The following is a 24,787-nucleotide window of genomic DNA, read 5'->3' as shown; positions in this document are numbered from 1 at the left end:
AATCTCAACTGCTTAAAGAACAGAATATTTCTTATTTACTATCTACATCTGTTGTGAGTGGCAAGGTGAAGGTGAGGGCCTCTGCTCTTTGCAGTCTCTCAAGGATCCAGGAAGATAGTCCCTGTTCCAGAGGCAAAGAGTAATCTGAAAAGTGTTGCTTCAACAGTCCTTCAGCCTCAAAGAGATACCATCAGTTTAGTTGTCACCTCATTGGCCAAAATATTATGGCCCACCCAACGAGAAAGTGATCAGGTGATGAAGTCCTATGATGGCCAAAGGTGGAAAGGCTCAACTTCTTTGAAATGTGTGAGAGTAACTTTGCTTTGTGTTGGGAGAATGGACTAAATTGCCTTAAGTGTCAATATCTGTTGATGCTTATATTATTAGGGAAAATGACCATTGGCAGCAATACAATGGACAGGGTATTTAGAAAAGAAAATGGAGCTAATCTGACATTCTTGTTCCATCATATGCAAATACAGAAGCCACTTAAGACTGAAAGGGAAAGTCATTATTCCACTCTTTTAAAAAAAATTCTAACAATGCCTATCTGAGTGTCTTGAACATAATCCATTAGTATGTATTTCAAGTTTAGTAAATTGAATCATAGATAAGAAATGATGTTGAACCTTAGTTTAATCCCTAGAAGTGAAAAAAATAATGTATAGTTTTCAAAATGGTAGCCTTTATTAGCAAATGTGAAAAGTAAAAGTTGCTGAGTCATGTCCAACTCTTTGTGACTCCCTTGGAATTCTCCAGGCCAGAATACTGGAGTGGGTAGTCTTTCCTTTCTCCAGGGGATGGTCCCAACCTAGGAATTGAACCTGGGTCTCCCACATCGCAGGCAGATTCTTTACCAGTTGAGCCACAAGGGAAGCCCTTTCCTTCTAGTTTTAATGCATTATCATAGCAAGGGCTTCCCAGGTGGCGCTAGTGGTGAAGAACATGCCTGCCAATGCAGGAGACATAAGAGATGTTTGTTTGATCCCTGGGTTGGGAAGAGTCCCTGGAGGAGGGTGTGGGAACCCATTCTAGCATTCTTGCCTAGAGAATCCCAAGAACAGAGGAGCCTGATGGGCCGCAGTCCATAAGGTTTCAAAGAGTCAGACACGCACACATTAGCATAGAAAAACAAAACAAAAAACTATGAGGTAAAGACTGCCTTTCATATTTCTATGCTTCAAATGCCTGGAATATACTCAGCATGTAAGTCTTGAATGAATATATAATAATTTTTGAAGACTATATTGTAAAGAAATAAGAAAATACAATGGCTAATTTTGTAGGGTAGGTTTTTTTGTTTTTTCTATGAAGTATTTAATCCTAGTGTTCAGAAGATGGCCTCTTAATTCAGATCATTGGAATCGTTCTATCACTTAGCAGTTATAATACCTTGAGTAAGTTTCTTAATCTCCCTATTCACCCTCTGGTTCCCCATTCATGAAATGAAGACAATAATGATACTTATCTTATGGGGTTGGTAAAAAGGATTAAGTTACACCTTATAAGCAATGAACTTTGGAGTAGCATCAGCACATAGTGAGGGTTTAAATACACCTTACCTACTGCTACTGTGGGATTCCCTGGTGATTCAGCAATAAAGAATCTGCCTGCCAAGGCAGGAGATGTGGGTCTGATCCCTGAGTCAGGAAGATCCTTCAGAGAAGAAAATATCAACCCATTCTTATATTCTTACCTGGAAAACTTCATGGACAGAGGAACTTGGTGAACTGCAACTCATGGAGTCGCAAGAGTCAGACATAACTTAGCGACAAAACAACTGCTACTGTAGTTTTAATCACTTTTGTCTTGAGATTGAATGGTGTGAGCTTACTATACATATTCACCAACTCAACAATAATGAACCATAGAAATGAAATACACCATCGCACCTAGAACTTTGGTACTTGACTTATTTTCACTCTAAGATCTGTATTTACTGTTACCTTGAAATTTGTTTAATGATGAGCTTTAATAAACAGTTGTTAGGGTCCAAAGAGCTATTCTGTGCAGGACCAGGGATGAAGACTGATGTGTTTGAAGGGTCTCTCAGTGTCTCACTCTGTAAATGGAGAGAGAGGAGGATGGCTTCTGAAGATGCACTGCAACATCAAACTTTGCTTACAATGACTGTGAAAGCCCAGAGAGTACTCTGAGGCACTTGAAGAGGTTGTTGAAGCCGGAATATTATAAGAACTACCTTAATTTTGAAAAATAAAAAAAAAAAAAAAGAAAGAAAGACTAGACAGTGTGATGCATGACAATGGCAATCACATCAATGTTATTTTCCCTCTTGTCCCCAAGCATCTAACACATAGTAGGTGCTTTATAAGTGGATAACTGATTGACTTATTCGAGTGAATCATTGTCAATGCAATCTGTAAGTGAAAACTAGGTCACTTTATATGCATCATTTATGTGTAGGTACCATCATATTTGTATTTCCAAAGAAGAAAGTGTCTAAACCCTAGCACTGGAAACAAAATGTTGAACTTCTGAGTGTTTCCTCTTCCCACCCCAGCATATTATTTGAAGGAAATTTTTATAAAATGTCTTGAGCATATTTCTTTGTCAAAACCCACTCTTAGATGCTGAAAATAATATATTTCTATGTATTAAACATGTTTTAAAAAAACTCAGAAGGTTTGTTTTAGGCTTACTCCTATAAACATCTATACTGTAGTCTAGCTAGATCATGTTCCCACATTTAGCTGCTGAAATAATTGACAGACTTAAATTTGTATAAACTCAACAATATTTCGGGTTAACTTACTGGTTAAAAGAACCTTAAGAGGTAAGAAATGGCTTACATTTTTCACTTTACCATTTGCTGTTAGAAAGCTAACACCCATTAACACTATCAGTATTTTGCAGAATGCTTTTTTCTTTTGTTTCTCCTTCCCTCTTTCGTCTTTTGGTAAATGAACAGTATCAGTAAAATCTCTAATAGAAAGTACTGGGCAATACAGTGTTAAAGTGCTGCTTGAGTTGTTCAATAGTTAGTGGGCAGGTATTATAATTCACTGTAGCTGTAATAGAGGGTAATGTCACTTTAAGACATGTGATACTTTACAGAGGAGGGATGTATTGAAAGAGACTATTGCTACTTACAGCGCCGTATAGCAGCCCTGCTCCTACATTTTGCTGCCTTACTCTGCCCTGAATGCTCTGGAGTGGGGATGGTCCGTCATTAACTAAAAACTGATTCTCATCAGGAAACTGCACATTATCTCACCATCATTTCAAAGGTCTCGTCTGGCAGAGGTGACGCCAGGAGATGATTTAAAGGTGAAAATGACAAGGTTTCCAGCCCTCAAACCTTGGTTCCTTTTCTGACAATACAGTCTGAATGAACCCAATGTCTTCTTTACTGTGGAAGTAGCATCGGAAGAGAAAAACATATTTTTTTTTAATCCTGATAAAGAAGATTATTGGGAAGCTCTTTTTAAAAAAATCTCCAATTGTGGCACAGATGGATTTTAGAAAGTGTTAGAGCTTTCCAATGAACACTAATAGAGTACTCTGCTCTTGGCTGGATTTTTCAGGTAAGAAGCCTCTTTAAGGGTTTAAGATTCAGAAAGCAGATTTGAAATCTATGTAGTCAGGTCTAGAGACCTATGTAAGGTTTAATGCATTATTTTGGGGGGAAACACCTATTAACATAGAGATCACCTCTTGCTAAGAGAGTGAGCAAAGAGAGCTATTTGCAGGAGCCTTGGAAGTAATGTTGAGAATTAAAGAAAGTTGAATGAAAAAAAAAAAAAAGAAGGAAAATATTGCAAACATCAAACCACAGCAATCTTGAGTGCTAAGGTCTATATGGGTGAAGAAGAGAAAGCAGTCATTGAAAAACTGTTAAGTTTTTATCCTGTTAGGGTTTTTTCAAGTTTAGATGAATTCCTAGTACATTTTAACTGAAATTCACAAACAGTCACTGCATGCCACCATCCGCTCTATTTTATCTTTCTATAATTTGCAGGCACCCAGATGCATTCATTTCAGAATTCATAGGTGGGGTGTTGCTCTTATCTGAAGAGAATGCATCTATGGTACACTGATAGTTCGGAAGACAATGAGGCTAAATCTGTTGTACACAAAAGTAAACAGTGGGCTGTGAAACTAATTATAAAGTGAATGGTCCATGTGAATCACAGACCAGGGAATGAAAGGCATCATGCTGTTGAACATAATGTTTTCCTACTTTGCACTTAATTACGGTTGTCATCATTTGTCTATTATAATTTTAAAACCCTTCTTAAAGATTAAGTCTCTCTCTCCTAAAACCCACAAATTATCTTGTATTATGTCTGTATACATACACACACACACAGGTATAATGTATATATTTTGCTTGCTGAACATCACAGTTTTTGAAAGAGTGCCAATTTCCACGAATAAAGAAGCCACACTGGGAGGTCACTAGGAGGTTTTAAATGTAGAGTTTAAATACTTGAAGTAAATGATTTGACTGTGGAAAGATGAAAAAAAGAAAGAAACAATATTGGGTCCAAAGCTCTAAGAGAAAAGCATATACTTAACTGGATTCTTATATAGAAAATGCTTCCGTATCACTGTCTGAGTAAGGACGATGCTTCAAGTTTGATTAATTTGGCAAATATGAAATGCAGCATAAGGTGTTGTTTGAGAAATTGGACAATATGTAGCGCAGTTGAGCTTTTGTACCTCCTAAGATTCTCATAGGTGCTGAGATGACTGTCAAAGTTTCAGCGCCTGAGAAAAGGTGGATGTTCATCCATAAATACAGACACCACCTGTATATGCATATTCATCAACACTCAACAAATGCCACAATAAGATCTTAGGAGGCAAAGCAATATTCTAAATTATGGTTTGCTTTAGGAGAGAGGCATAGATCTTAGATCTTATATCTGAAACTCATTTTGGCTGAAGACAATTCCTTCTGATTTTAAGTCCAGCCAAAAACACCAGTTCTTTCAGGATATTACAGCATGCCTCTGAGAAATGATTTCTTAGTTTAGAAGACAGCACTGGAATTAAAAATTCATGACTGTAGAATTAAAAAAAAAAAAAAAAAAAGAATCCACTCTTTCCTTCCAGGCTTATGTCAGACTTGCAACGAAGTTAGAATGAACAGGAGCATGCAGCCTTTCAATGCCTGGAATAACTATAGCTTAAATAATTGTGTAAAACAGGATGTTTAGTCAGGGTATATGGTTTCAAACTGCCTAACAGATAGTCAAAAACTTTATTTCTGTATTTCAGCTATCCTAAGAGTTTGGTTTTGCAGAATTTCAAAAATGGATTCATGATCTCGTGGAGAGTGATTTCTCTCAATCCCACTTCATGCCATGACCTCTGTCAGGTCATTAATTCTAGCCAGCAAAGTAGCAAAGGGACATGACATCTGAGACCCCCCTTCTCTCATCAGTGGGACTGACAGTTGGGGGCTTAAAGCCAGGGGTAATTCTTCCTTTCTAATGTTCTCTTTAGAGAATGGCAATGGTCTCTGCGATGTCCTGGGTCCTGTATTTGTGGATAAGTGCTTGCGCGGTGCTGCTCTGCCATGGATCCCTTCAGCACACTTTCCAGCAGCATCACCTGCACCGACCAGGTAAGTTGGAGGCTGGTTCCACAGTAGCCTCCAATTTCCAGCCTCACTGTGATCCTCTAACAGATGGTTGAAGGCAAGTGACAGAAAGTGCTACAGTGTGGGCAGCTTGCCTCGGAATTCCAAGACTTACTGTTGGCTGGATGCTATGGAGAGAGTGGGGGATACTAAAATGCCATGGATGTATTTCCAATAACTGTTCGGAAAACGTGATTCTGTCTAGGAGTCCCACCATCCCTTGGTGCAAAAAGTAGTCTCTTGTTTGTGGATACCTTGGCCAATGGTGAAATGTTCTGCAAAAGGTGGGATAACTTTCAAGACTTGAAAATTTTTTAGAGGCAAAATACGATATTTGCAATCTAGAAAGTGTGTCCATGATCCTGGGCTGCATTTGTCTGTAGCATAGATACGATAATTTTGATGTGTATGTGGTTAAGGATTTTGTGCGCATGTTAGTGCCAAAATCAACTTTGGAAGTAGTTTGTCAATGAAAAAGAAATTAAACAGCAACTTACTATTTCTTGTCTGGTTTGTCTCCTCTCTTTTCTCCCCTCCTTCACTTTCTGTTCTTCCGGTACGCTTGGTGCTTTTTTTTTTCCTATCTCTCTTGGCAGTATCGGGGACAAGTTCTCTCTAGCGTGACTCCCCCGCCCCCCCATATCGAATTTTAAGTTCCAGATGCATTTTACTTTCTTCGTTTTTCTTTTCAGAATATATTTCTCACCCTTCCATGGTCTCACTCTTCAGTCTGTGTTTTTCTCTCCTTCTTTGCCGCTCTAGCCTTCTCATTACTGTTCCCTCAGCTCGACTGTCCTCACCCATCCTGGTTCTCGAAAAGGTTACCTTCCATTTTCTGCTTAGCTTCAGCCCTTGAACTTATTCCTCCACCTTCAGCGAACCCCTTCCCCTCCCCCTCCCACCCGATAGCCAGGTCCGGGCTCTGGGGACCAGTTGCGCGCTCAAGCTCCGGATCCTTAGTTCTCTAGCGCTGCCCGCTTTCCACACACACTCCTTCCCTTCCAAATCCCTCTCTGGCTTTTCCCCATCCGCCCGGCTTCCTGCAGCTGCGTGCTCCAGCGTCTATGTCTTTGCCTTTCTCTGCCTCTGCAGCCGGCCTGGGCACCCATCCTGGGCTCTTCGCCACTCACTTCCAGCAACGCCTCCCGGGGCGCTGCTTGCTGCTCTCCGGGGCTCTGCTTCCTGGCTGGGGGCGGGATCGAAAGAGCGCTGTTGCCGCCCAGGTTCTCCCGTGCCGGCTGCCGGGCGAGCGCGCCAGCCTGCTGAATGCTGCAACTTGGGCCGCCCCGAGAGGAGGGGTTTGGCGGGGCCTTAGCTTGGGGCAGAGGCCTCGGGTTGCCTCTGGGCTCCAGTTGCCCTTTCTCCACGCCCTGGGTCCGGGAGGGACGGCGAGGGGGCGTTGGTGCCCCCGCAGGTGGGTAAGGAAACGGCTTTGCGGATGCTGCGCGCTGGTGTTTCTGCCTCCGCGTGCGTTCTGAGACTGGATCTACCACTGCCAGAGTCCGAGACATCAGTGCGGAGCTGGAGGAAAAACAAACGTGGGTCTTGGAATCCCCAGGTTACCTCCAATCAGTAGATTACCTATCTGCTCTGGCAAAAACACGTCTTTGAGTTGTTACACAGTCATACAAATAACGTGAGAAATTTCTAGTCATGGTAATACTTAACGATGAGCATGCATAATAGAAACAGCACATGTGAGTGTTTTAGACAGAATCTGAAGGTTAATTCACGTTGCTTGGCTTAATTCTTATTCAGGTATGTGTGATTTCCCACCGTGTTGCTCAGGAGACTGAAGTTCTGAGGGTCTGTGTGATTTAAGTTCACACAGCTAATATCTGTCATTGGAGACTTCGGTCTGATTCCATCTCCAGAGCCTGTTTCCCAAAGAGGAAATACTGCCTCAAAGTGCAGAGAACAATCTTACCATGTAACTTTTTTGAAGCTTTGTGAGAACCTTCATGTAATTCAAGAAAACTTTCCAGTTATGTCAGTACAGGGACTCATTGGAGGTGCATTCCGAAAGGTGTCTATGGCAGAACTGGAGAGGGGTGAAGTTTGGGGATGGCAGAACTCAGGCCAGACCATCAGTATGTGTGCACGTGAGTGTGCACGTGAGTGTGCGCGCTCGCGTGCGCGTGAGTGCTCACAGGCGCTCTCAGTCATGTCTGAGTCTGCATCTGTCACTTAACATTAGTGACATGACCCTGGGCAAGTCACGTTTCTTCTCTGGGCCCAATTTCTCATTTAGGGATGTTGTGGGGAGTGTAAATAAAATAATCTTCAGAGAAGTACTTTATAAACTATAAAACAGAAAAATCAGGAATTACTGACATCCTGGGGCTTCCCTGGCGGCTCAGATGGTAAAGAATCCACCTGTAATGTAGGAGACCAGGGTTGGACTCATGAGTTGGGAAGATACCCTGAAGAAGAGAATGGGTACCCACTCCAGTATTCTTGCCTAGAGAATTTCACGGGCAGAGCGCCTGGCGGGTTGCAGTCAGTGAGGTCACAAAGAGTCAGATACGACTGAGCAACTAACACAGTTTCACCACCTAACAGACTACAAACGTGCATGTCATAGATGTTGAATTAGTGATGTCTTGCTGTTCACACAGCTAAGTATCCTTACTGATAATAATATTGTTTTTACTCCTGCTGTTAATTTAACAATGTGGTACCTGGCTAGAATATACCACCAAATGCCACTTGTCTTATTTTGTGCCCTATGCATACAGTCAAGAAATATGGCATGGTTTGCAATGAGTTTTCACATAGACTGTCTCTCAATTAATTGATTAATACATTAGATTTTGTTTTTGGTGAAGGATTGTGGCTATGTAACAAGTTAACATGTCTTTGTGGGGCTTGTTATCAAAATACAGTAATTTTAAAATGGGAAACACATAAGTTCTCTCTGCAATTAAACTCAGTATTTATTTTCATTGTTTACTCTTAGTAATTGCTTATTATCGTCAGTTCATGGTTCATCTGTACTTCTAATACTCCAAGAAACTGCAGCACTGAAACCAATTTCACCCCAAGTACTTATACATTTGAGACCTATTTCAGATTCATTGATGAAATGAAGAAACTATAAATACTCCCTTCTAGATGCAGAAAGATGAAAATAATATTAAACTAAAGTCCAATGTTTCTATGTATTAGGTTTATTCAACTTCCTTGGGTTTTCAACAATAGCTGCAAAGATTAAAGTCATAGATCTTGGACACAGCAATATTCTACATTATTTCAGTCAGAAATACAATCTCCTTTAATGCAATCTTCGGTCTTGATTTTAAGGGAAAATGTATGCTTCCTGTGATGAGAGTTGTGATGTTTCCCTTCATGGGTCTTAAATCTTCAGGGACACTAATGAAATGTGTATGAAAACAAGAGAGAAATCAGGGCCAGTTATCTGTGACAATCCCCTCCTTCAATGAGCAAATAAATAAATAAATAGCTGGATAAATGAGCAAAAAGGAAAAACATAATCTCATTTTCTCAAATCGGTTAAAACAAGTGACATGATGAGAAAAAATGAGACACCAGCAGACCCTGAGCTTTGCCACATTTGCCTAAGCTTGAAAAATCGCCTCTTTCATAAAGTAGGAGCTGGCAGACACCGTGTGCATATCAAGTATCTGGGAAATGTGAAAAATGACGCATCTTTCACTCAGAGCCCTGGATGGAGTGAAGGCTTTACCGTTGCCTCCTCACCTGCTTAAGAATGGCTGGTCTGCCTCTCTCCAGGCTCTTATAGGCAGCTTTACCATCATCCCCTACACTGTAAGATGGATGGTGCTCTGATCCCAAGCAGCCAATCTCAGTCTCTCAAGAAATAATCCACTCCACTGACAGATGAGTGAAACTGGATGTTCTCTTCATTCAGACTATGCCGCACCTGGATGGCACCAGCCAGCCGGAGTCCTTTACGGGAAATGGTTAGAGATTTGGGCCAATTTCTGCTGTCAGCACATAGTCTCAGGACCTTGTTTCTGTGAGGTCATGAATTTGTGATCTGTCTTTTCAATGCTGTGGGTTTCTACACAAACAGAATGAGAATATGTTAACTAGAAAATGGACTGAGTTTAATGTATTCCCCTGCAGTCCCAAAGTGCTTCCTATTTTTCATATTTATAGTATTAGGAATGCACCATTTGTTTTCAGTGACTCACTAGTTAAGGAAGATTAAAACAGTCAATCAAATGAAAGTGAATTTTAAAATTACACAAATAAATGTGCTATAGATTAACAGATTTGTAATATCAATAATTTAATATTTGGCTAAATCAAATTTTTTATTTTGGGAATAATGTAAGAAATTAGTGTAATAACTTGAAAGATACTCATGCCTTTTTAAAAAATATGTACAGTAAAGCTAGAAAAAGGACATTTAATTTAAAAAAGACAGACTGAACAATGAAAACTCAGAGTGGTATTCCATTGTTTAGAGAAGTTAAAATAGACAGCTTCAACTCTTTATAATCACCAGTTATTGTGTGACAGGTAAAAAAAGATGAGTGGTTTGCTAAATGTAACTTTCTGATGTAGGATTATTTTTTTTCCCCTTATAGGTATAAGATTATGACAGCAATTTTAATGGTTACTTAATTTCAAGTGTGAGGGTATATGGGTATGAGTGTGAGGGGTTGTCCTTGAAACTTAATAAAATATGGATGATTTCAAAATACTTTAGTGAGAAAAGATCTTTGGGATTCTTTAGCAATTTAAAATTATAAAGATAAATTACATGAGACAAGAAGTTGTAAATGCCTTATGAATCATTTATTCTCACGTCACTGCTATTTTATTGACAAGGGTGTATGGAAGTATAAAAAGATGACACTGAATAGAATTGTCTGTGTAACTTATACTTGGTTTGATTTAAAGCTTTATAAAGCAAACTGTACTTAGAGGTATTTGTTTGTGACTTAATTATTACATACTGAACATCACCATCCATTTTAAACTGAGTGTTTTTGTAAAGATTGGGAAGCATTCTTGTATACCTTATACTTATTTTTACCTTACTGTTATATATTACTTTATTGAAAGCTGCTTAGGGAATATGTATTAGAATACCAAGTTTCCTTACAATAAAGTATTGTTTTATGATTGTAGTATAAAAGAAATAGTGAAAACAAGAGTGATTGTATATTGGATATTTAGAATGTGTACCAGTTCTAGATTGCTAAGTGTAGTGAATTGGCCTAAGGATTGGAGCAGACAGGTTGTTATTTGGTGTAACTGGTGCTGGTGATAATCCGTCGATCATGTGATTGATGATATTGACCTCGTCCCAGAATCAAAGTGCAAGCATGAGCATTTGATGGGGGCTCAGATGATAAGGAATCTGCCTGCAGTGCAGGGGACCCAGGCTCAATCCCTGGGTCGAGAAGTTTCCCTGGAGGAGGGAATGGCTTCCCACTCCAGTGTTCTTGCTTGGAGAATTCCATGACGGAGGAGCCTGGCAGGCTCCTTCTCCAGCAGGAAAGGGCTTGCTCCTCCAGCAGTCCATGGGGTTGCAAAGAGGTGGACATGACTGAATGACTAAAACTTTCACTTTCACACTTTCTTTTCAAAATCAAAATCACCTAAAGATGCAAATAAAGACTTTCTGACATCCCCGTGAATTTATGAGAGAATTAGTACAATGCAATCTAAGTATTGTTACTTATGACCTCAAGCCTATGGCCTCAATTTTATACAACAGTGCAAACAGATATTTAGAACTGGCATTAATGAACAGTAGTCTTCAGTTGTTCATCTCTTTAAAGTTCATTTAAAATGAAAACTGCTTGTTAAAATCTTCCAATTTTGAACTCTGTGTAAAAATTTCAAAGCTTGGGTATAAAAATTGGTACATCATTAAAACAACAACAACAACAATCTGCAGTGTTTTCCAAAACATAAAATGTGAAAGTCCTGACACAATTCCATTTTTAGATGCTTATCCTAAGAAAATGATTGGACAGGTTTAAAAAGATGTATGTTTAAGGTTTAGTCACTGAAACAGTAATTTTGATGACAAAAAATTAAAGGAAATTTCCATCTCTATCAAAAGGGATGTGTGTGCATGCTTAGTCACCTCAGTCATGTCTGACTCTTTGCAACCCCACGGACCATAGCCTGCCAGGCTCCTCTGTCCATAGGAGCAAAATAGTTTGGAGAAAATATTTATCTGTACATGCATAAAAAATATCAGAAAAGATAAAAACATTCTTTATACACTGTTAGTTAAACCTGATGGGAGGATTGGATTGACTTGACTTTTTATGTCCTTTAATTTTGAAGAATTTTCAAATTCATTTCTAGGATGGGTATGTAATGATTTTAATGAAAAGCTTAAAATATTAGCTATAGAGAATTCAATGATTAAATCAGAAATGCATCAGTGTTCCTTCCCAGTTTAATGAAAAAGAAGCAAATGTAGGTTGCAAAAGTATCATTAGGCCCTTTTCCTTCTAAGAGCCTTAATCCAATAAAATATTCAGATTAGCGTTTCCCAGTTCAAAACCACTGGCCCCTCAAGATGCTCTTTGGAGAAAAACTATTAACTGCTGAGGAAACACTCACTGTATGGTATGTCTTTCTCTTGGAGATTTGCAGTGTATGTAAGTGTATGAAATTTCTGAAAAGGTTTGCAGATGGGAGTCCTGATTGTGTTTAAAATTTTCCAAACTTTTTTTTTTTTTAAATTTGGAAAACATCTGCAGTGCCTACTCATATCACATGCATTGAGATATATAGGCCAAGCTAATCCTGGAATCATGTAGCAGTCATCTTTTTATCTTTCATTTCTAGTAAGGAACTTGGTGTATAGTAGGTACTCAGAAAATATATGTTAGATTATTAAAGAAAGAGGTAATGACTGTTCTGGTGGAATCAAACTCTCCTTCATTTTTTCCTACTTATGTATGATTGTTTGTGTGTATATGGTTGGGTACATATGTGTCTATATGTGTGTTTGTAATGGAGAGTTATAAACACTAAATTGTCATTGTAACATATGCATGTATGTGTGTGTTTCTGTGCAGTATCTTTGGGTAGATATTTGACTCTAATCAATATTTGACATTAATCAAAAGCCATGGCTCAGATGGTAAAGAATCTGCCTGCAATGCAGGACCAGGGTTTGATTCCTGGGTTGATCCCCTGAGAAGGGAATGGCTACCCACTCCAATATTCTTGCCTGGAGAATTCCATGGACAGAGGGGCCTGGTGGACTACCAGTCCATGGAGTCGCAAAGAGTCAGACATGATTAAGTAAGTAACACTAATATTATAGTACAGTAATCAAAATGGTCCAAAGAACATACTTACAGATGTAGTAAAAAATCAAATCCCTAAGGTTTTCAGTCACAGAATGAGTTTTTATTTTCTCCTATAGATTAGAAAATATAGGTGTGCTCTTGAGGATCTGAAAAGGAAACTTCACTTAGCAAATAGGAAAAGGTCTTTTGCTTTCAAATCTTTTGAAATCAAGAAAAAATATTCACTTTATCTTTGCAGAAGGAAAAAAATAACACCAGACCGGCAGTTTATTGTTTATTTGGGATAAATAGAAGAAGAGTTATTTTGCTAACAATTTGTATAAACTAATTGGATTCCCAAAGATAATGTCCTCAAAGTATTTAGGGAATCTTCCTGGCCCTCTATTTCTTTCTCTTTCCCCAAATTTATATAATAAATGTCCAGAGAAAGAAAAGAAAAATGATATATCACAGCAACTTTCTCTCAGAAGATAGATAGACATCAGAGTGATCTGCCTACTGGTTAAGCATATCCTTTCTCCTTGCAGGGCAAGAATCCAATCAAGCTTTCCCCTCAGTCTAAAAGGGAGGAAGGCTTCCTACATCCTCAGCAAAGGCCATCTTCTGTTGATGGAATTACCTGTGTTTACCTTACCATGCCCTTAACTAGACCTTCACTTGTAGATGTACCTCCTTTATATCTAAGACTAAATACAAGCTGAATCTGTGTATATCTAAAGGGGTTTTCTGATTTTCCACTTATGTGGATGAAGAATGGACCTCTTGAGTCATATGCTTTGAAGTGAATAAATGTCAGCTTCCAGATTTAGATGAATTACTGCACAGTGGTGGGGTGAGGGTGGTGGTAGGGGAAAGGATTTCAATGCTCCTGAAATTGACAGCAGGCCAGCAGTTCATCCTATCCCTGGAATAAATACTGTGTAGGTATTTAATCAATATTTGCTGAGCAACTAGGCAAGAGTTTTATATCCTTTAAAAATGCACATATTGGTGGGAAAGCACCATTTTACACCTTCTCTTATTCCTAATGGTGTTGAAGAAAGAGCCAGAGCAGGAGTGGGACACTGGAGCTTTCAGCATCTCACTTATGTTACCAATTGCAAGGCTCCAGATTAGAAGGTTGGAAGGAATCAACTGTTTTAATATTGCTCCTAGCAACTCGGAGGAGGCGATCCATGCATTCCACAAATAGTAAAGTATATCCTGCCAAATAAGGAAGCTTTAAGCGGCCCAAGGAACTGATTCATTGCCTTTATCCATTTGATAGAGCAAGAAGCAGTACAAAATCACCTTTGTATATTTAAAAAGCCTTCTGCTAAAGCTATTTGAAAACTTTCTGGATGATTTCATAGATGGAGAAGGCAAATAGCTTCACAGACCAGGTAGTTAACAAAAATAATTGGATCAGCCTGGAGGCCAGATATTACAGAATGCTGAGAAGGTGGCAGCTTAAGAGCAGAGGCACATCTATAGGGCATAGCACAGACTTGGCCACACCTCAGGTGGGCTCCATGCGACCAGTTATCCAGTATTTCCAGGCAAGTCAGAAACCTAGAATTGTATGTGTAAGCTCTTTATCTTTTAAATGTCAAGTGAGCCAAACAAAACTTGACTCAGGGCTATATCCCACTTGCAAGCTGTCAGTGGGTGACCTCAGACAAGATTATCTCCGGCTCCAACATTTTATGATTCCTAATGAATTTATGCGAGCACAGTAGATAGAGGTGAAGGCAGTAGGGCCAAAAGGGGAATCTCAACGCAGATCTGTTTTGTTCTGGCCTGCTTTAAAATTATGCCCACGGATGAGTCCTATTTTGAATTAAATTCAACATGTTAAAATGCTGTGTGTCTCTGAGTCTTTTATATGCAGTGAACTACTATCACTAGGGGGTCTGATGAACAGAGAACATTTGTATTATGAAGCCAGTGGCCTAAGCAGAGGTATCATTTGAATCTTAGCTAAAAGTCAATTAACTTAACTTTAGATTAAGGCTAAGCAGAAAGAGTAATCTGTAAATGTAATAAAACAGAGGGAAGCATGGACAGCATAATGATGCCTATGTAAAACCCTTTATTCATTAAAGTTCTCAAAATCTAGTCTGCAGTCCACTAGCAGATTATAAATTTATCTTGAAACCCAAGGTTTTTTGTTTTCTTGTGTTGTTGTTCTTTTGGGCAAATGATTTAAGATTTTCGTACATTCATTTTGTTTATGAACACAGGCTACTTATTAATATACTGGCTGAGTTATCATTCTACCCAAATGACATGTAACTAAGGTTTACTGAGCTTCCTTAATTCAGTATTCTGCTAAGAAAACTGGCTGCTGGCTCTGGGAAACATTGCAAAGTGCCTGCATGCAAATAATTAGAACTCATGCAATTTGGGGAAGGATAATTTGTTATCAGTGGATCTTGAGTGTTGTTTGAGTTGTTAGTGATTTTCCATTGCTGTGGTCCTTGCTTTTTAATTATAAATTAGTGTTGCTTCAGTTTCATCATTATCAATTAGGTCTGCTGCGGGCTATTTCATTAACCCTATAGTCTATAATAATGCATATTTGCATACTTGGGGTTTCAAATTTGCTAAGGATTAGACTTTGAAACATTCTTTGGTTGTGGTTAGAAATGATTCACCTATACGCTTATTGTAAAACATGTGTTTGTATCACTCTCAAAACTTATTTGTATGGTGACACTAGTCTAGTAACATTTTATATATTGCCTGTGAACCTACGCAACATAAATTCTCAAGAGAAGAAACATTTTTTGGGTTATTTTTATGTCTGTAAGGCGTTGTTTTATAATATACTAGCATATTAATAGATTCATCTTATTTTACCAAAATAATAAGTGATTCATAAATGCATCTTTCCAAGTATTTACTACCTAAATATTTTCCCACTGGAAGTGGAAACAGGTCAAAATTAGATATTGCACTTCCTCAGGGTGTTGAGATTAGGAAAATTTGAACACGACTGTTCTTTGAAGAAATTGTATCTAGAGGCCAGACCTACTGGAACTCTGAATTAAAAACCATACGAAAAAGCAAAAAATAAAATAATAAAACCATTTTTTTTTTCTGAGATAAAATGATAAGATATAAGACAGAAGAAGAGGCTACTTGGAAGCTTCCCAGATGAGGTCTTATTAAGTTGAATTGTTTTTGTAGCTTCTTACACTTTTTATCTGATGAAAATGCAAGATGCCATGTACTGGACATGTGTTTGAGAAACTAGGTCACTGGGTGAACATTTATAGGGCAGCATTTTTGACAGCTATTCCCAGGATTGTTTAGAAGAATAAGCAGATTTATGGCATACATGCTGCCAATCTCCAACCCTCTATCTATCACAGGCCAAAGGAATCAATCACAATGATTGTTCCCACAGAGCCTAGATGTGATTTCATACTCGTTTTCAACCCTTCTCTGGACACCACCTATTAACTGATTGACACAAGCAAGTTGAGAGTCTTTGACCGTCCCTGCTGGTTCATTGACTGACCATCTTTAGAATCCCTCTCCTATCCAAAAATGCATGCCACAAAACAGTTCATAAAAAATAAAAAGATCCAAAGTGTGATTAAAGCAAATATGAATAGCCACACATTCTAGTAATGATGGTTTAAGATACTGGATCTTTAGCTATTCTGTCAGCTTCTAAGAGTTGCAGAACTTTCTTTTTATTTAATCCAGAAATTTTTTATTACTTTCCCCATTCTATGTTAGGGACACAAGCTGCTTGTCATAGGAGCTCTAACCAATTAGGTGCTTGATCATAAAGCATGAAGCACTTCATTCTGAACAGAGAGGATTTGAGAAGCCCTCGTAGAAAGCTGGATTTTGTGTTGACTTTGAATGTTGGGTAGGAAGTCAGCTAGTGGGAAAGATCAAGGGTACCATACTGAACCAGAGGAAACAGAACAATTAACATCTTAGTGGAAGGTAAGGGGGATAAGGTAGAACTGTGACCTAAATGTCTATAGGCCCTAAACTAGTTGGAGAACGTCATATTATTGCAGTTAAAGGGAAAGCAAGATTTTGTTGTTGCTACTGTTTTGTAATCTAAAGGTTGCCTTATCAATGTACACTGATGATCACAGATGAACAGCTAGTTAAAATGGAAGAAAGAAGCCCCAGCATCCACAGTCTGAGTCTCTGTGAAAAGCAAGTCTTTTAATAATACAAGACAAAATATGCTACTTCTGCTGATTTTTAAAGTCTGGTTGTTACATTAGAGTAAACTACATATCTCTTACGTCAAAACCTAAGGATAATAATTTTATTTTTAATGGACAACAAATTTAATGTGTTATTCAACAAATGTTTATGAACTGCCTACTAGGTTCAGAAAACTACACTTCCTGAATAGTTATAGCAATTCCTCTTTACTATAATCACTGGTTTAATGTTGCCTTTCCTGATTGGATCACCAGTTCTGTGTGGGTAGGGAACTGAGCAGTCTGGGGATCCCTGACTGGGTATCTGGCCCATGTGCATGTGGCTAATCGCTCAGCCATTTCCAACTCTTCGTGACCCCATAGACCGTAACCTGCCAGGCTCCTCTGTCCGTGGGGATTCTCCAGGCAAGAATACTGGAATGGGTTGCCATGCCCTCCTCCAGGGGATCTTCCCAACGCAGGAAAGCCCCATCTGGCCCATGGTTCGGTGCTGTGCTTAACCGCTCAGTCGTGTTCAACTCTTTGCAACCCCATAGACTGTAGCCTGCCAGGCTCCTCTGTCCACTAGGATTCTCCAGGCAAGAATACTGGAGTGGGTTACCATGCCCTCCTACAGGGGATCTTCCCAACCCAGGGATCAAACCCAGGCCTCCTAAATTGCAAGCAGATTCTTTACCAGCTGAGCCACCAGGGAAGCCCCAAAGTATGGATAATAATTAAAAGCTGAGAGGAAAACTCAGGTTATATCTTGTCTTTCACTCAGGTGCTCTTTCCATCACAACCAAGTACTACTTTTAGGAATATCAGCAAGTTAGTCTTGGTTTAATTACAAGATAAGTTTCTATATTGTGGGGCATTGTGCTGTATTAATAGGCTCTCTGTCTTAGGCTTGGCTACATGATGCTATAATTTTAATTTCCTGTGCTCGATAGAACTTTAGTGTTCATATTTCTTTGCATACAGGCCTGACTGAGAGCATGCTTTCTTTGCCTGTTGCATTAACAGGACCTCATTTTCAACTATTTTTTTTTTATAGGGCTGTGGTCTTATATTTTGTTTTGATTTTTAGACTCTGGAGGCCCTTTTCTTGTGCTCCAGGGGAGGAAGAAGCGGCATAAGATGAATCTACGCTTATTAGACTCAGTCTTAGTGTAGATTTTCTGTTTTACTTAAAATGAAGTTATAAATCATTCACAGTGGAGAAGAATTCTGCCTAACTGCAGTTTAACTTTTTGATAAGATTTTTTGGCATTTATCATGTTGAGACTTTATAAATTATCTAGAATATTGTAAAGTGGTCTGACCTTTCTGGTAAGTGGTTTGATCATTTGCAGCAGTATCTTTTTGCTAAAATATAGAATTTGCTATCTTTCAAATAAAACTTGCCAGATTCGTAACTCAATAACATATTTGGTAGAAATTGCTTACATAATCAGACCTGAAGTCTCCCTTTCAAATTCATCTCACCATCAAAACAAATCCTTTTGTTTGTTTGAAAATATCCCCATGGTCAGTGGTGGCAAATTCCTGAAACATAGTCAACTCTTCCTATAACCATACATTGCACATATGATTGCTAATCAATTATGACACTCTTTGTATTTTCACCTAGATTCAATCTCCGAATCCTTCCAAGCACTGTGTTCCAATCATGAGTTGTTAAAAGAGGTAGGGATGCCTTCAAAAACAACCACAACAACCAGTCCCACAACCATCATCATTCAGCACCTACAATGTCAAATACTGTGCAAAGTTTCTTACCTGGACTTGTTTAATTTTGAGGTGAGACAGTTGGCCATTCTTGAGCTATGCTGTTCTTATATGTAATTGAAGTCCCCATCAAGGTGGCTATATTATTCATTTAAAATAATGATATAAATAAGCATTAACATGTAAAGTATTTAGGATAGTACCTATAGCAAGACAGTTACACCCCATTTGTGTAACAACTGTGTACATCTTTGGGAATGAGGTAAAGAGCTGACTTGCTTGTAGGTTTTTTACCTGATCTTACCCTTTTTGCCACCTGTGATCCTTGGCCAAAGAAGCTGTAGGCATTGGAGTAGCTTGGTATCCTAATCAAACCAGGAGTTCTCATCCTAAGTCTATTACTATTAGCTCCAAGTGTGGACTAGACATTGTAATTCTCCCTGCCTCACTCATGAAATGGGGATTCCTGTTTATAAAATTTCCACCTTGCTGACTTACATAAGGAATAGAGAAGGTATCCTTTCTATATCTGCCATATAGTATGTGTCCAGCACAAAGCATCTCACTATAGTGTTATGTAAATATATGAATGTCACAGCAAAGATGATATAGAAGGACTGCTTTATACTAACATGTATACCCATAATATTTTCTTTTTTTTTCCATTTATTTTTATTAGTTGGAGGCTAATTACTTTACATCATTGCAGTGGTTTTTGTCATACATTGAAATGAATTAGCCATGGATTTACATGTATTCCCCATCCCGGTCCCCCCTCCCACCTCCCTCTCCACCCGATCCCTCTGGATATTTTACTCTATAAGATGACGCATATAGAAATTTTATAGCTTAGACTTATTTGACTCACTTTATGAATACATCTGAGAGTTCTGATAATAAAATTCATGTACTCAGAATCAAAAGGTAGGGATTTTAGGGGTAGTCTCTACTCTGGAATACATAATGGTTAGCCATTAGTTCTAAGTCAATACGACTAGGTTAATACTCACAGTATACTTCCTTTCAACAGCAGTTTGTGTAGATAATTACTGAAGAAGGTGCTCTAATCCATAAGTTTGGTAGAGTCTGTATGATGTCAAATAATAGGGAAGTTTTGTTAATTAATTAAAACATCTGGCCAATATTTCATTAACAAGAAATGGTCTAAAAGTCAGCCTTGGTTCTTTGTGATTCTCAGAATGGGTTATAATTGTATTAAAACCCTATTAAAAGAGCCACTAGTCAACTGAAATCTTATACCATTTATCCATACTTCCTCAGTTGTTTCTTTTTCCATTTATAGTGTTGTCCTTCCAATAATCCATCACCTCTTTATCATAGGACCTAACTACTAAAGGAAGTAACCCATATGTATACTGACTTGCACATTAGTACCTAAACATCCATGGTTTTCATCCCAGGGTACCATTTTTGTGTATTATTATGTGTACCCCATATTTTCTACTCTGAATGCAAATTGATTTCTTTGTGTATTAAGGATTGCTTAAGTAGCTTGGTGTCTAACATTTTGAACCTTAGCAAAACCAACACAAAATAAAGTGCCAGTGGTCAGTTTCTTATATTTTAAGACTCCAGGGAATTTGAATTAACATAAGAGAATAGCCTATGCAGTTAGAAGCATGGATTAAATATATTATAAGATCATGATAAATTTGCAATTAGTGTTTAAGAGTCTCTTAAGAACCATATCCAACATAACCAAGAGCTCTCTACTGAAGAGGTCAAAGCCTTATAGAAGTCTTGACGAGTTACTTAACTTTATCTCTTTTTTACTGTCTCATTTACATACTTCAAAAATGCTGTTAAGTATTTCTGGCAAGCCGAGCATCAAAGTAATTTTACAGTAGTGTAAAGGATTTATTATACTCTTTTCATGAGCCTATTTATATTCAATAGTGACATTAATAGGTTGCCAAAACAAACTAGAGTTAATTGTATTTAATTAAATTGTTGAAAACAACTAAGGGTAGTTTATTATTATTGTAGGCAGAAAGCTCTATTGATGTACTTATTTGTGTGAATAAGATCTGGGGTAAAGTTCTTTCTCATGGGTATGGTATTATTCATCAACAGAAAGCAATATAAAAATGCTAATTTGAGAAAGTTGTTATTATAATAGAACATTTGGAAGTGGAAGCTTCACATAACATTTACAATTTTGCATCCAGTATTAGATAGATAAAGTGGGGTTCCTGCCAAGACAGACATCCCTGTTGTCCTACTATGCATCCTAAGGAGCTCCAAGACCATCTATTCATCTCTTCTTCCTTCCTTTGAGGGATTATTTGGTGGGGGAAAGGTCTAAGATCTGGATCAAGTCTTCTGTGAAAAAAATGCTTTAAATGAGACCTAGAAAAGTAGAAAAGGTGAGACAGAGTTAGGGATGTAGTTTAGACAGCAAAGAATTCCAGGCAGGCAAAGACAAATAGCATTATGAACATCTGGAGTCAGAAAAGAAGATGCATTAGAAAACTCTAAAGATCAGAAGATCATGGAAAGGGCACTTCTTTGGCATGTTTTAAAACATCTAGATGTTTTGAACATAATAGGAGAAAAAGAGTATAAAACATCTAGATGTTTTGAACATAATAGGAGAAAAAGAGTATATGCTGACTTTGGAAGGGAAAAGCTAATTTAGCACTCCTCCTCCTTGTCTGAGATATATATAATTTTAGAATATATATATATATATATATATATATATATATATTTATAGTTTTACTAAGTACTGTGTGCCTGGCAGTGTGCTAAGAATTCATATTATTTTATTAACCCTTATACTTACCACTGAAGGCAGCTACTCTTGTTCTCTTCTTTCTACCAATGAAAGAAATAGGATTCAAAGAGTTTGAATAACTTGCTCAAAGTACACAGCCAATAGGTGGTGAAGTTATGATTTAAACTGGGATAATCTAGTTCCAGATCCCATGCTCTTCATGTCTATAATACTAAAATTATTTGCCTCTACCAGCATCATTAGTTTTAATTGTGATGGAAAGAATTAAGAAGGAAATGAATGTGTTTCAGAAGAGGCTACAAGATGCTATGATGACCAATCAGCTCCAAATTTCAATGGCTTAAAGCACAGAAGTTATTTTTTGCTTATGGTGCTGTCCTCTGGGATTGGCTGGAGGCTGTGGTCTGTGCTATGGTCAATCCAGAATTAGGAGCAGCATCTGTCATTCATCATGGCAGAAAAGAAGAGAGAATTTGAAGGTAACATTAGCAAATAAATGCTTCAACTTGGAAGTGACACATGTCACCACTCACGGGCCAAATCTGGTCATCTGGCTCAACCCAATGGTAAAAAGCTAGAGTACAATCCTATTACATTCCCAGAAGGCAGATAACAGGAAATATCTGGTGAAGAGCCTTCATGGTAACTGTGAAATGCCTTAATGATTAGGAAATAATATTTTCTTTGTTACAGTGCCCTTTCATGTTTAGATATCCAAGTTCAGATATCTCTGCTTATTTTAGTATTTGAATAAGGCTCTAGACATTTCAGTTATTCCGTCTATAAAGAAGAGGATAATCCAGTTCGTGAATCTCAAAAGCAAAACAAAATCAGATGCAATGTGACAACAAGCGTACAGTTTTGTTTTGTTCTGTTTTCATACAGCTGACTTATGAACAAACGGGTGTCACAGGACCCAACTCCCCATGTAAGTGAATGTGAAGCAAACCTTTGGGGCCTTCAGAGACCATGCACTCTTCTCCACTGAGTCATTTCCCATAGCAAACACCTAAAGCACTCGCTTGCTCACTGTCTCTCCTTCCCTCCCTCTGCCCTCTCATTTGTGTGAGCCTAATCTGTGAAGTGTCTGCCTCAAAGGAGCCTGATGGGCTCTTCTGGGTCCAGAGGGTCACAAAGAGTCAAACACGACTGAAGCGACTTAGCACGCGCAAACACACACCATCTGTGAACTGACCCCTGTTTTAAAAATTGTTGCCAGTGACCAAAAAGTTAAAGCTTTCAATACTCTACCATCTGGGAGGCTGCTGTTTGCTTTAGATGAAGCATTTATAAAGCATATTAGGTAAGAAAATATTATTTTTATATTATCCTAGTTATTTTTTAGTCTTCTTATTTTCATTTTCAAAACTGTATCTGTTCCTAGTTGGCAGGCAAAGAAATCATTTATGGATCAAATGTGCCCATTTGTCATGGATTAATGCATATAAATGCTCTGATGACAGCAGGAGAGAAAGGTTGTAAGGATAGATGCTGATTTTGGAAGACAAAAAATTAATGAAGCTAGGGAAAACAGTGATAGCATAGCACATTGCAATTGTAGGTGCTAAATGACTTATTTTCATACCCTAGGAGTATGATAACATTATTCCTCTCTTCCCTCCTTTAATTAGGTGCTCTTATAATCCATAGTGGCCTCAGCTGACAAAAAGTTGTTTTAGGAAGAGTCAGGCTTCCTGGGAGTTGTTATTTTAACAGACAGGTTTTTTTCTTATTAGCTACAAAACTGTGTTGATGAGCAGACGAAGTTGTAATTCACCACCATGTGTCTAAAGGAAGAGAAGAAAAAACTAGGAAGACTAGCTTGGTCCATCAACACTTCTGTCACAAATGTCGTTACCAAGGAGCATTTCCCATGGACGGTTCAGGAAGACGACACATATCAGATTTAGTCCTGTTAAACATGGCTTCAGTCTCTAACTTCCCACCTCTTAGAGGTGGAATAAGGCTGAGGTAATTATTTTGTCAGGATTTTAAAGGACTTTCAAGACTGTCTCCTTGTTGTGCACAAGACTGTCTCCTTGGTACACACAGACACACTTCATTAAACATTGTTAAATTACTTAAAAATCATACTTAGATAACTTAAGAACTAGGAACTACTTTTAACAATTATCTAGATCAAGCTTTCCTTGGACAATTCATTTGCCTCAAAACAACCCCTGCCGAGTGGTTATGGATTCCCTGGTTGGGTCCTCTGATTTGTTCAGAAATCAGGGGCATTCTGAAATCAGGACTCATTTTTTGATCTACATAAAATTCTTTCAATCATAAAACTGATTTGCCCCTATTCTCAAGCCTCTTCCATCCATAGTTTTCTTCACCTCAATTAATGGCAGTTTCATCCTCCCCATCTTCTTCATCAAAACCCAGGAATCACCCTGCACTCCCTCCTTTCTCTCACATTTCATGTTCAATCCATCAGCAAGACCATACTTCCTGAATGAGTATATGTCTACGTCTAATTGAATCACGATGCTGTACATCTGAAGCTAACACAACGGTATAACTCAGCTTACTCAAAAAAAAAAAAAAAAGACTGCTAATTCCCTAACTTCAGAATATATCCAGACTCTAACCACTTCTCACCTTTCCCCTGTTACCTCTGTGATGGATTCTCTTAGGTCCCTAAACTGGCCTCCTTGCTGTCCCTTCAAAAACAGACACAACTTCTGTGTTTGTCGGCTCTTGCTCTGCCCAGAATGTTCTTCCCTAGATATCTATATGAAGTACATTCTCACCCCCTTCAAGTTTCTGCTCGAATATTGCCTCCTGTGTGAGATCTCACACAACCACTTAATATTAATTCTTATTTCACCCTCCTCCCAGCACTTCAGATCCTGTACCCTGCTCTCCTTTTGCAGTAGTATTTGTTGCCTTTTAACTTGGTATATCATTCACTTATTTGTTAACTTTATTATTTGTCTTCCCCCATTAGAATCTAAGTTCCACAAGAACATAGATTTTCTTTAACCAAACTTAGTCCCTGATGTATCACAGGGCACAAAGAAGGCTGTTAAGACACACTGATTAATAAATGCATGAATAAACGAAAGAGAAATTTTAGGACCTCATGAGATAGAGCTCGTTCTTTCTATTCCACATTAAATATTGTAAAATAAGTGTACATAAATTACCTGCTACAGCCTTCAGTCCACCGCTGAAAAGGAAATTCTGTCCTAGATCCATTGGTCCCAATCCTCTGAACTGGCGTGACTCTGTTGGCCACAGGAAT

At 38.3% G+C, this 24,787-nt stretch overlaps 1 protein-coding gene across 3 annotated transcripts in view; it reads left to right on the top strand.

Moving 5' to 3' along the window:
• The first annotated feature begins 3,067 nt into the window (after positions 1–3,067).
• The window catches only part of TAFA1 (TAFA chemokine like family member 1), a 501,734-nt gene continuing 480,014 nt past the window's right edge, over positions 3,068–24,787 (top strand). The window contains exons 1-2 of one of the 3 annotated variants that reach the window (XM_070455705.1): positions 3,068–3,545; positions 5,473–5,593. In XM_070455705.1, the coding sequence (XP_070311806.1) occupies positions 5,476–5,593 (118 nt within the window). In that variant the 5' untranslated portion in view covers positions 3,068–3,545; positions 5,473–5,475. The remainder of the gene's footprint in view (positions 3,546–5,472; positions 5,594–24,787) is intronic. The other 2 variants (XM_070455704.1, XM_070455703.1) reach the window with 2 other exon arrangements.

Source organism: Odocoileus virginianus, chromosome 26, assembly GCF_023699985.2.
Source record: "Odocoileus virginianus isolate 20LAN1187 ecotype Illinois chromosome 26, Ovbor_1.2, whole genome shotgun sequence".
Taxonomy (NCBI): domain Eukaryota; kingdom Metazoa; phylum Chordata; class Mammalia; order Artiodactyla; family Cervidae; genus Odocoileus; species Odocoileus virginianus.
This window is presented reverse-complemented; position numbering and strand designations above follow the sequence as displayed.